General features: G+C 41.0%; 1 protein-coding gene across 1 annotated transcript in view; it reads left to right on the plus strand.

Moving 5' to 3' along the window:
- LOC310945542 (transmembrane protein 132C) overlaps positions 1-13,902 on the plus strand; it is a gene marked incomplete at both ends in the record, with an annotated part of 144,696 nt that overhangs the window by 65,432 nt on the left and 65,362 nt on the right. The window contains one exon of the mRNA XM_083911669.1: positions 7,536-7,682. Coding sequence (XP_083767795.1) covers positions 7,536-7,682 — 147 coding nt within the window. The remainder of the gene's footprint in view (positions 1-7,535; positions 7,683-13,902) is intronic.

Here is a 13,902-nt window from a genome sequence, read left to right on the forward strand (position 1 = left end):
GGGAAACAAGAATGTCTCTACCAAATGTCAGGGCAATACCCTCAATAGGAGACATTTCACTCCAGATCTCAAATGTCAACCCTTATGATGGCGCCAGATGGAAAGTTACTTCTACTCACGTACTCTTCTTTGTCCCCAGTCGGACATTAGGTCACAAAGTGCTCCTTCCACCCATTCCTATCCATGGCAACAGAATAAGCCTCATATTGGCTAGCTCATCCAACACAGTTCCGCGGAAGGTCATTTTTGGTCTTCCTCAATGCAACCTTTAGGATACAATCTTCGTCCATTCAGAGGCACATGGGCCAGCCATCAGATACACCACTGCCTTATTCCAGTGGTGATATTCTTGCTTTATATTTTTCTCTATAATTCCAAGATTGTGACCTTGAAGATGCCACACAGCCTTCTCAGACACCTCTTGTGGAATATCTCAACCCTTTTATATCAGCTCAGAACAGCACGAATCAGCTGTAATTTACCACATTCAGATGGACTTGGCATTGTTGTTGGATAAATGCAACTTGAGCTTTCTCTTGCCTTGACATCCTTCTGTGTCTGTGTTGGGCTGAGACACCAACATTGTCACACTTCCATGCCTTAGCTACCTTACTTATAACAACCCCTGTTTTATTCTATCTCATATACACACTTTACACAGTTTTAAAAAAACAACAACTTGGAAATTCATTTTTTTTGGAACTTTTTATGACTTTGCAAAAGTTTCCATGTATTATTGTACATTGCAGAAATAAAATAAGTCTTTTTTTGATGCGTCGCTTTGGAAAAGGATTGTATGCGTTTGGCTTGATTTATTTTTTGTTTGCCACTGTGTATGTGAGTGTGTTCGTTCCAGTGGCTGCTCTTGCGGCAGTTATGCTCTGTGAAGCAGCAGACTCGTAGATGAGCACAGTGCTTTACACTGTTCCATTAGCCACAACCACAAACCATTACAAAGTACTGTCCTCCCGCTGCCTCTCTGCCATTCCCCCACACTGCAGCTTCTCTCTTTCCCCCTGTTCCCCACTGAGCTGTTGCATTCCTTGCACACTGTTTATGTAGGTGGGATAGCACACTAAAACAGGAATTGCTTCCGCGGAGAGCTGGTGATTGTGGATGCATACGATCCTCTTTGGAGTCCATGGAGAGAAATAGTCAGAATAGGTCACACAACCCCGTGATGCATGTGAGCCAGGAGCAGCACAACACAGCCAGATGGAAACAGTCCACAGAGGTAACTGGAGTGCAGCCAGGGTCACAGCCAAGACACAAACCACTGGTTGGGGACTCCCATTATCGTCCAGACTCGACCTTATTGGATTTCCCCTGGACATGTTTATTCCTTTCACTACCCCGCTGAGAAGCAGCTCTCTTACTTATCTCATCACTATTTATTAAGGGAACCCCTGAGGAGTCCAAGCATACAATCCGGTTTGAGAGTAGATGGGCAGGAGAGAGAAGAGAGACAGATTTGAGAGAGAAAAAGAACAAGAGGATAGAATATACAATAATTGCAGCATGATTTTCTCCACTTTTATCCAAGAAAGTGCTGTGATAACATGAAATAGCAAAGATTTCGTAGTGGACCACTTACTTGTCAGGTACTCTTACCATTTCTGACAGTTTGGAGAAGGTGCATCTAGTGTGATTTTTATGCTGTCAGCTAAACGCTGTTTCCATTTTACACTGTTCCTCATTTTCCCTCTGTGTGTTGTTGTGTCTTTACTTCCCCTTGTGTAATACTTGGTATTCAGAACATTCAGTCTTGATTGTAGCACCACAGCTTCACAGGAGACCTATTCAGAGATCGAGGAGAGCCCAGGTGTATTTATATAAAGGGTCCCCACTCGAGGCGAGTGTCAGCTTGTCAGACTTAGAGGAGAGTTCTATCCGAGTGTTGTTTGGCTTGCCCTTGACTTCACTCTTTATTTGTGTCCTGGAATGCCACACAACATATTTATACAGTTTATCTGTAATAAATACACAGGGCAGCAAGATTAAGGACAACATATGAAGATACAGCTACCCGAAGCATAAATCACACATTCTTTACATACGTGTATAATATTTTTTTTTTATTAGCCATGCTTCAGGGATGGCAATGTCATTTTTTGGATGATCTGTCGGCCGGTCCTCCTCTTTTGTCTAGACTGAAATAACTCAACAACTATTGGATGGAATTTCATGGAATTTTGTAAAGACATTTGTGGTTCTCAGAGGCTGAATTTTACGGATGTTGGTGATACCCTGACTTTTCCTCTAGCGCCACCAGATATGTGTGAAACATAAGGCTGTGACTATCTGCTTCCATCTGGTTCTATCCTGTGCAGTGTGTTGTTCCTCATGCCAGGTTAGATCCCCATTAGCTTCAGTCTTCTTAAACAGTAGCTACTTTTCCTGGGGTCTCTATTATTTCACAAGAGTATCACATAAAATGGATTACATACATCCATAACATTCATTCTCACAGAGTTGACATATTTATTTTGATCGTTGGACCTGTTTTGATCATTTTGATCGCGTGCAATGTCTCAAAAACTATTGGAAGGATTACCAAAAAAACTTGGTTCAGAAATTGATGTCCCCCTTGGGATGAACTGTAATAACTTTGGTGATCCCCTGACTTTTATCTTGTGCCATGACCAGGTTATAATTTAGTTTGTGATGAAATACCTGCCAAACTAATGGCATTCATCAGCCTCACTTGAACTTTCATATGTTAGCATGCTGACATTTTCAACTAAGATGATCGCGGTTAACATTTCCCCCAGCTAAACATAAATATGTGATCATTGTCATTGTGAGCATGCCCACGTCAGCATTTAGCTTAAAACACCACTGTGTCTACACACAGTCTGACAAGACCATTAGAATGGCTGTAGACTCTTAGTCTTGTTACATTATGCTGAGGTCAGTCTTCACTTTGATGAATATAAGAATACTTTGATGAGCCTAAGTTGTTCTTATGTAACTTTAATAGAACACAAACTGGCCAGAGAAGATTTTTGCACAGCTTGCATGACGCAGTCACAGCCAAAAACTTGTGTTGTCAAACTGTATACAGTTTGTCTCACAGAAGCACTAATAACGTTACCTCGAAGAAAATATCCACATTGCGTGCAACCCTTGGTTCAAACTGTCTGAGTCGGGGCATAAAGCTATACAATGACTGTTCCAGCTGTACACTGCCTTTGTTTACATGCACGCATATAAATACAAATTACATTAAACTTCATTTCGCTGATGGTTTATCCAAAACGACTTCCAATAAGGGCTTTCGACCATGAGGGTACAAACCCAGAACAGAAAGAATCAAGTTAGTGTGTTAGCATCAAATAGGCCAAACTACAGAGTGCTACATATACAGTAAGTGTAGGACGTTAGTGCAACTTTTTTTTTCATCTTCATAGCCAAGACGCAGTCAAAAGAGGTGCGTTTTTAGCCTGCCGCGGAAGATGTGCAGACTTTCTGCTGTCCGGATGTCGATGGGGAGCTTGTTCCTCCATTTGGGAGCCAGGACAGCAAACAGTCTTAATTTATAGGCGTCCCTCGCAGTGAGGGAGCAGCAAGCCGATTGGCCGATGCATAGTGGAGTGGGTGGGTGTGAGGTTTAACTATGTCCTGGAATGTTTCCAGTCGGAGCCCAGTTTGTTATTCGCATTGAACTGAGTGGAAATGTAAAGTGTGATAAAACAAAAGCAATCTTCAAAATATATTTTCTCAAAAAAAATAGACACATTAATTCTGTGTCAAATGTGAGTTAGCTTATTATCAATTTAGATGATGTACAGTAATTGTGCATCATGATCTCAATATATGATTTCATGATACGATTTCATTGAAAGACCTGCTTATAACTAACTAAAGCTGTCAGACACATCTAATGGAGTTACAAGTACAACATTTTAAGGGTAAACTAGCATAAAATGGAAATACTTAAGTACACACACTTCAAACGTGTACTGAAAGTGCAGTAATTTAGTAAATGTACAGTTTAATTCCAAATGTATACCCTGACTGAGGTCACAGCATAAACCTAATAGTCACCAGTATTGGACGACTGCTATTTAACCTGCAGGAGACCTCAACATCGACCAAATTGACCTCGGAGTCAATAAAAGCCGCTTCAACCATGCTCTAACACCTACTCAGTAAGCTCAGTTATGGTCTGTGGAGTTATGACTGGTACTCCTCTGTGACTTAACTGTGTTTAAAACATCCTGAACCCTCACTAGAAATCACTGATAGACATTCTGACCACTGAAGTGTAAAGAAACCAGATACAAGACCCCATTGCTCCCGTTGGGACCTGAGGAAGACTGTGCATGAGCTCTGTGTGTTACACTTGTATGCTCACTGCCAGTAAGTTCCTTCTCAGCACTTCCTTTCACTCTGGCTTGAAGAGTGGAACAGTGAATCTTCCATTTAATGTGAAAGAAATCCACCCATGGATTGACACTGTAAGATTTATTTCGTGATGTCCTGTGTATTTCAGGATTTGCAGTAGGTTAAGATTAAGTATGGTGATTTACTTTATGCGGTAAACTATTTTCTTCTACCTGTCCCAGCTGAAGTAAACAAGTTCAGGTTATTTCTTATTTTCCAAATATGTTTAAGTTTAGCAAGCAGGTTGAAACAGCCGTCTAGAAACCTCACTGTCAACACTGGGGATTGTTCAGGTTGCATATACAGTATATATTATATTGTGGGAAATATCAGTAGCCTTTATTTTAGTTGGAATTGTATTCCAGTCATGTATTTGTTTAAATGCATTTATTTATTTATATTATTTTAGATGTTATAATAACCAGTGGGAATAATGGCAAAAGCTAAACAAAAATTATGGTAAACTAGAGACCATCTTGTGATGGGATCACACCACCCCTTACCTACTTCCTCCACCATCCTTGCTTGGACCACAGTCATCCTTGAAATCGGCTTTCAATTTGGTCCTAACTATCTGTAAAGTTTCATGACAGTATCTTGCACGGTTATCAGGCCAGTGCCCCCTTGCTTGGACCACACACACACACACACACGCACACACACACACACGCACACACCCACACACACACAAGGTGAAAACAATAATAGGGACACTGTTGCAGCTGGGAAAAACAGGTTATAAAATAACACTGAATTCTCATAATGCTACTAACAATAATAATAGTCCCCTTTCAAGGGACCCAGGGACACTTTAAATGCAGGACAGTTATAAACAAACACAAATGGTTCCTTGGAATTACAGCGTCCGTAAGCTGTGGTGAACAGGTGTGTTTTTTGTGTCTATGTATGTTATAGGCATGCTAGTTAATACTCCCCATGGTAACGGGGTTTTCCTAGTGAGCCTGTGCCGAATTTGTATCTAGCTTCAGAGCAAGACTCTGGAACTTGGTTAGGGTCTTGAAGAGCTATAGCATTTATTCAGCCACAAATAAACTGTACACACACTGAACTCCTATGTTCACAGCTATATTGGTACTACTAACTTCATACTCACTGTCACACTCTCTCTCTCTCTCTCCACCACGTACTCGTGTGCTGGAATTGCTGCTGTGTGCTCGCTAGTCTAATGGGGAATTCAGACAATTTCAGCTAGATAACAACCCATAGGGCGAAAATGACTGCTTGGTGTGACAGTTGGTCTTTTGTCCCCGATGAGTGTGGTCATAGTGGATGACAACCAACGCAGAATTTGAAATGCCTCACAACTTCCAGACAAAAATACCAACATGTCAGATTTGTTTTGCCCTGTCCTGCTCAGACAACTTCTCCTTGTGTTGAATTACCTATATGAGCACAGAGCACTCCTCAGTACTCAATGTATAAACACCAAAAACTATACAACAGGTGTTTTAATTTCAGTGAACAACAGTACCCTTTTAACCATCACCTTCTGGTCAGGACCATGAAACCAAATAAGTCACACCTGTGGGTGCATCATCACCGCCTGCACACATATAACTTATGCTGCTCATCCACACAATCACCTTCTCTCTGCCGACTAAGCAGGGACCAAATTCACTTCCGACAGATGATCAATGGCTCAAGGTTTGCTTTCATTCATAAACCCAGTATTTGTAGATGTTGTCATTGTGACGGAAGGCAAAGCTATGTTTGGTTGTCATATCTCTCAGCCAGGTAATGGCACTGACACTGATCTCCTCTCAAAAGACAAAAATTATTGTGTAGTCTGGTCAGAAAACTAAACGTGATGTTGTGGCAAAATCTATAACTGTCTGTAAGCCTTCATCCATACAGAGAGAGAGAGTGTGAGAGGCAGCTGGCAAAAAGACATCAAATCATATTGGAAAGACTGCAACACAAAAAAAAGATTTTACACACACACACACACGCGCACACACACACAGGTATGCATACTTACGCACACACACACAGGTATGCATACTTACGCACACACCCACAGGTATGCACACTTACACACACACATTTATTATAAGAGTGGATACCCATTTTCACTTTGCATATAACCCCCTTCTCAACATGGCATTACATCAAAGAAAGAAGCTTGACTGGAGAGGGCAGACATATTCATGGACATACAGACAGGCAATCACATAGTGCATGTAAAAATGCAGTAACAAATTCAAGATGAAAGCAAAGACCTATCTTGGTCTCATCTGCCAACCCTGGTATGGATTGGTTAGGGAAAGTGATTGGGCCTTCTTTTGTAATTTAGTATTATCTTCAATCCTGGAACTGTACTGTCACCCTCAGACAAAATCACACAGTTCACATGTTATGGATCATTATTCTTAATCTATTTCGTGTCAACACGTTCACCCCTAGATCACTCTCTGTGGATACAGTGGATATACTTCTAAATATGGGTTACCTGTGAGGGAGATGTTAATTCACGTTTTTTCTTTGGAGCCCACTGAGCCAAGGACATTGACACTGTAATTTTGCCGCAGTCAAAGAAACTTTAATGTCCTTTTCACTCTTTTACAGAGGGAGTTAAAGGAAGGAGAATAGTGGCATAATAGGATGGTCACATCCCACTTATACAGCTTCCTCATTATTGTGGTAAACAGCACATTCACCATGGAAGGCACATCTCAAAGTGTTGGAGAGAGTTTCTTTTTGATTAGTTCATTTTAGCTTTAAGCTCTATTTGGAGTCAAAACTAATAGAAACGTACAACGACACTTATCGGACTGTCGAGGATTTAGAAACTACGCATTAAAGCAACAGGTGTTTGCCATTTATTTTGTTTTTTATTACTTGATTGACAGGTGGAAAACATGAGACAACACATGATTAAAAAATGTCGCCTTGAGTAACCAAAACAGTGTGATCAAAACCAAGATAACAGATGGGGTATCTTATGAAGACAAGACAGTGCAGTGAACCATCTGGATAATGAATTGCTAGAAAAAAAACAACTGTCTGTCTGGGCGCAGCTGCCATGCATGGATCAACGACTCACTAAAATGACGATCTTCTTTGTAATAGGTGGAGGTACTATCATTCAGTCTAATGCATTCATTAACATGTCTTTTCTTTCTCCGCAGAGTAAAGTTGAAAGAGGGAGTGACGTTTCTTGGGGCTCGTCCCAGCAATCCCACTCAGTGGATAGTTAGCCAGGATGTGAGGAGCGAAGGCCACCGAGTGGTGACTCTCCACTGCCGCAGGAAGGAGTCTGGCTACGATCAGCAAAGGTCAGCACATAGATGACTTACTTATTCCATCAATTAATCCAGTAAGCGGATAAGAAATGGTTATTAAAGCGCAATGCTATATACAACAGAGAAAATAACTTAAAATGAACAAGTTACTGGTTTCCTTTAAAAATGAGTTTTTATTTTTTAGATTGCATATTCTGGGCTTTGAATAAAACTAACAAATATCATAAATATCATAAATGTACGTTCAGTTGATAGTTTAGATGTATGCCTGCTCAATTTATGTCAATTGAGGCTTCATGCAATGGCTAGTTACCCATGTAAATCAATGTAGTGGCAAGTGTGTTTGCTCACCATGCTAAAGGTTGCCTTCTATTAATAACTGCAATTCCATTTAAATTGATATACCTGCTATATTGGACTGGTGTATTTTAGGCTGCATTGTTACTTAAGTTATACCTTCCCCTGATATTTTTGTTCTCATAATGTATGAGGCAGTTTTCAGATGATGACTCACAACTTGGGCATTAATGCTTCACGCAAAATACGTGATGATGTCATTTCTGCCTTGCACACCCTCATGCTGGGGACCCTAAACTTAGCATGGACCTAGCTTAGTAAAGAGAGCATTTTCAGATGAAAACAAGATGATCTGCTGATGTGGAACTTCTGCAAAACAGCAACACTTTCCAGGCATATTGATGCTACACCATCACAGCTCATCTCTGCATACTCTTTTAAATTTTGTCCGTCTCTAAGGGCTATGTCGCGTTTTGTTGCTTTGATTGGTTCTAGGTCTATCCAATTGCATCCAGAGGCCTGCAATGTCATGTTTGTAACATGATTAAGAATTACCCAAATGCATTTTCAGCTGCTGCTCTTCATTCTCATTTTCTCACTTTTGTGTTACTAACCATTGAGCTAGCCCGGTCACTTAGAGTAATGGTTAAATTTCCTAAAACTTTTTTACTGTCCTTTACATTACCACCATTTTAGAAATTGCTTTAGCTGATCATTCACATTTGCAAGAGATACACGGGCACTGAAATGCAGTGTGAGTGGTTATCGAAGTGATGTTCCCTCTGCTGAAATGACACGCTTGACTTGACATAAAGGCCACAGGATATGTCTGTTGAGACCGCTGTGGGGAGGGAGAAGTTAACAGACCATTGTGATAGCCAATCTTCTCTCTCTCTTTCTCTCTCTCTCTTTCTCTCTCTCCATCCTCTCCATCCTCTCCCCTCTCTTTTTTTATTTACATACTTATTTTCTTCGCTGCCATATCCTTAAAGTTGTTTTGGTCATTTTCTATCTGCATTCATGTTCTTAAACTAATCTGGCGGATGGGGAAGTGATTGCCAGCACTGGGGGGGGGGGAGGTTGCTGTGTTAATTAAGTGCTGATTGAAGGCCTTTGTGTGTTTTAATGGTTTTTCCTCCTTGGATCAGGAAGTAGTTTTAATACATCTTACTTTCTAGTGACAGGTGTAATTTTATGGATTAGAGGCGGATTTGGGGTTTGGGTAAAGCTCCACTTATTTGCTCTTTAGATTTCGTTCCACTTAGCAAATTCTAAGCCACTCCCTTAAGAAAACAGCACACTTGACATTGCAGCTGCAACTTTTTAATCAAAGTTGTGCAAGGGTTATTTAAGTCTTGAGCACTCTATGAAACATATGTAATTTGAATCGGTTGGTCCAGTGATTTGTCTAGACACGCTGATATTAGTGGATCACTATGAGGAATGATTGTAGTGTAACTGTAATGCACACAGCACGTTCAACAGAGATATATGTGCCTGCCTGTAATGGTTGTAAAATCAGAAGTAGCTAATAAAGACTTTATTTAATAGACGTCTCATACAGTAATTTGATGTGTGAGACTGCAGTTGCAGAATGTGCTACTTGCTGATGGTTATACAGATCTCAGTGACAGGGGCCTGTTTAGGGTCTGTCCATTGGGCTACAGCAAGGGGTCTTTTTTCTTTATCCACAGGTCTTTTATTTACTGCCAAAATATTTTATATGAATTATGAGCTCATACAACCAATGGATTGTTAATTGTAAAAGTAGCTATCTATATTCTTGCTGGATTATTTCTAGCGACTAGTGACACATCCAGTGACTTATTTAGAGCACCAGGAGGAAAGCAGGGAAACCTACACAAATCTATTATATTGTAATTTGTTTCCCTGCTGCACAGAGAAACTCAGTCAGTGGCTCTCCCTCTTCTCTTGCGCATGCAGATGAGAGTTACTGTGGTTACGTGAACGCTTTATGTCTGTCGTCCTGAATCTTATCAGGTTTTCAGGTTAGTAGGCAAATGCAAAATCGTGAATTGTGAATCTTAAAGATAAAAAATCGAAAATGGAGTAAAATAACATAAATTCACGTTTCACAGGGTTGCCAGAGTGCTCAAAAATCCCCCAAACACCTTTCATGTATGTAGAGTTTTGCCTCCATTTGCACTTCAAATTCTGTGATTAAAAAAAAGGAAGCATTAAAAATACATCTAACAGTTAAACTCCATGGGGAACAGAGGTGCAGTGTACGGAGGCGGGTTAACCTCAAGTTTTAATGTGATTATGAGGCTTTAAGATAGAATAATTAGGCTTACCGATAATAACCTGCTGACACTGAACGTAATCCAGGTTTACAAACCATGAGCTGTACTGCAGTGGCGTCAATATCAGTATATTATAGGAGAGGTGTTTGTAATATTTTGTTTTTTTAACCCAAAATTAAATTGTAATTGTAGTATTCCTATAAAACAATGAGACTCAGAAGTGGATTTGGGGATCGGGGGCACATTTAGAAGACGTGAATTTGCAGCATTCAAATGTTGAAATAAAACCTTTGGACTTGCTACGACCTCAAAAATAAACATATTAAGATTTCCACGACAGTATAATTAAAACAACGCTGAACATTATAATCTTCCTAAATGTAGAATATGTGGCAGATGAGTTGTATTGGATTGCATTCAATTGTATAGGTTTACCAAAATATTGTGAGACTGTGAGAGGAGTCATAATAATATGAATATTAATAATAACCATTTAGCCTTTGCATATAGCGCCAGACTCGTTGAAGGTTTTAAGTCATTGCCCAGGATTTCCCCTGAGCCTAAAAGCGCCCCAGCTCGGTAGCAGGTTTTTGTTTTTAGTTTAATATTTTCACTTCTCAGAACATACAGTAACTTTATTTGACTTTATTAGCAGTCAGTTTCTAACACGAGCTGCCCCAGGAGCTCAAAGTCGCCTCCGCACTGAAACTTCTTTTCAGAACTTCCTTCCACTGGTATAATAAGTTTTGACAGCCCGCTCTTATAAATAGAAATGTCTGAAAATATACAGGGATGCAAAATATCGTGTTGATAATAATTTTGTTTGTATCTGCCTCATCCACCTTCTTTTAAATGACCGAAAATAATGGCCAGCATATTGTGGCTGAATAAGACCCGACTGTAAGGGAATTATTTGTGTTATCAGATTTGTTGTTGCCGTGCAGTAAATATAATTTTAATGTGGGTTTTATATAATTCTAGCAAGAAGTCTGAATTTTGGTTCTCACTGGCAGCAGATGTCAGCAGTTTCAGTCTCAGGAAGCAGGAACATGTTTAAAGTTTTTGTAAATTTTAAAATCCCAAAACACTTCTTGCCAAGCTGAACGTGTAATAACTCTGCCGCAGAGGTAATGTATTATGCCGCTGCATGGCTGCAACATCTGAAGCAACATAAAGGAGCTTGCAGCAAACTGAAGTAGCGATCAACAACACTCTGCAACTGGCTCCTCCTCGCCTCTGGAGCCGTTCTCCCCCTTAATGCAGGTTTTTTTCATTTTTGCTCTGACCTAACCTGCTCTCCCCCCCCCCCCACACACACACACGTTCTTCGTCACTGTAAAAAAAACGTTTTATTGATTTACTAAATAAAGGAGCCAGACACAAGAGTGAGCATATTTAGTCTAATCCCTGCTGTTTGGGCCATGTACGATGGACTGCTCCTTAATCCCCAAAGCTGTCAAAGTCACTTCACAGAGAAGACCAAAGACACCCCGTGATGGCTATACAATACACAATGCTCCAATTTTTCTTTCGTCTTGTCCTCCCTGCTCCCAGTCATTTCAATAAAGCTCTTTTAGAAAGGGATTATACACATTTATCACATCTGTTTGGCTGTCATTCAGTCCCCTTTCTTCTTTTCTACTCCTTCCTTGAGGATAGGAGGATGATGACGAGGTGTGAATACAGCAGGTCATAAAAATGTGGATCCTGTTTGCATCTTAATTTTAGTTTTTTTGGCAACAAGATGAACATTTCGTCCATTTATCTACATTGTTTCCCAGGCTTTTTTTAAAAAAAAAATGATTACCCTTTCCTGCAGTGCATATCCAGTTATATACAGACACTGTAAATGTTGGGATTCAGCCAAGAAAAGACATTGCTTGCAAGGAAGCATGGAAAGCAAAAGGAACTAGAAGGGCACTTGGAGAGTGCAGACCTCCACCAAGGTCATGCCTTATCTCACACTCTTAACTAAGTTAAGTGATAAAGAATTAGTATACCCACCCAGTGATTTGGAAAATCTCCAAAATGTAATGGGTTCTTCCCTGGCCCATGATACACCTTTCCTCTAGGTTTCACGGAAATCCGGCCAGTAGTTTGATGTAATGCTGCTGACAAACACACAAACAAACCAAACTGTACCATTACTCTGTTATAATGACCTTCTTGGTGGAGGTAAAACTAAACAAAAACCTATTTTAAAGGTGAATTACCAATTTTGAGCAACTTTCATGTAAACATCCAATATATAGTCCATTCAATATTATCAAGTTTATTCAGAATTCAACTAACAGCGGGTGCTGTATGTGCATGGTTTGCACACTGAAAGCAAGCTGTCTGTGGATGGAGGGGTAAGAGTGTCTCAGCTGCTCAGGGTGAGCAGCTGTTCGGAAGTGAGCGAATGACACGTCGTCACCAGTAACCGCTCTTATGATTGCAGTGAGGTTGAATTTTCATCTACTGTTTTTGCTATCTTAATCCATTCTCTTTTTTCTCACCCAAGGGTTTTTGTAGGCTACATTTTCCGAAAAATAACATCTTTGGACTTCACTACAGATGTTACCAACAGGTCAAATGGTAAAAACACACCAAGCAGCAACGAAGTGCGGCTGGGGCTGCACGGCTATTCAATATCTATGAAAAGCTGCAGTGGCAGTGAAGTGCAGCCATGCTAAAAGTTGGGGCTAATTTAACTTTAAGCGGCAAAGTGCGGCCTGATAATACCTGCAGCCATTCAGTAATACAGTCATCGGACTCCTGTGAAATGCTTCTCAGTCTGTCATTGTTTTTTAGGGGGTAGTTTTCAAGCCTTTAATATATAGGACAGACAGGAAATGGGGGGAGAGAGAGAGAGAGCGGGAGACATGCAGCCAAGGGCCGCAGGTCAGAGTTGAACCCGCGGCCACTGCCTCAGGGACCTTCAGGCTCTTTACATGGGGCAGCTGCTCCAACCACTGTGCCACCAGTCGCCCCCGTCTTTGTTTTTGTTCCCTTTTTTTTATATTTCAATGAGAAAAGTACCGACGTTGGATTGAGTATTAAAGATTTCCTAACCTGAGATAAGATAGGATGAAGTAAGATAAGATAGGACCCCTAAAGTGAGGATTCGGTCCTGTAATACCAAACCTGTCTTAGGGCGCACTCACACTGTCCTTCCGCACCATGCCCCAGGCTTTAGGGTACTTGTCCCCCCTCCCTCTCCCCCTGCGCCCTAGGCCCGTTTGTACTCACACTGCCTGGGCCTCGGCCAATGCTTCTTGCTGTCCATACGTCATCACGCCGTAACACGCCACACGCATTGACGTCATCGCGATGCGTCGCATTGTTTACAAATCTTTCCATAGACCTCAGAGTTTTTGTGCGTCTTGTCGACTGTTTTTGAATATTTTCATCCGACCAAATCTGCAGTAAACACTCCACCTCCGCACCACACCAACGTGAACCTTTCACCGCCATTGTTGTTGTTGTTAAATGTCCGCGCATGGTCCGTCCTTCTATTTACATGTCCGAACAGGCGGACATAAATTACGTCAGAACCGTTGTAGACCTCTTGCTCGTACACTTGCGCGCGCTCGTGCTCGTACATGTGCAAACGGGCTTTACTAAAGCCCATTTCTCTCAGGCGGGCCGTGGACGGCCCGTTGTCAGCAGTTATGCGCGGAGCGGGTGCACTCACACTGCTCGAACACACT

The sequence above is a fragment of the Echiichthys vipera genome, assembly GCF_963691815.1.
Source record: "Echiichthys vipera genome assembly, chromosome: 4".
Taxonomy (NCBI): Eukaryota; Metazoa; Chordata; class Actinopteri; order Perciformes; family Trachinidae; genus Echiichthys; species Echiichthys vipera.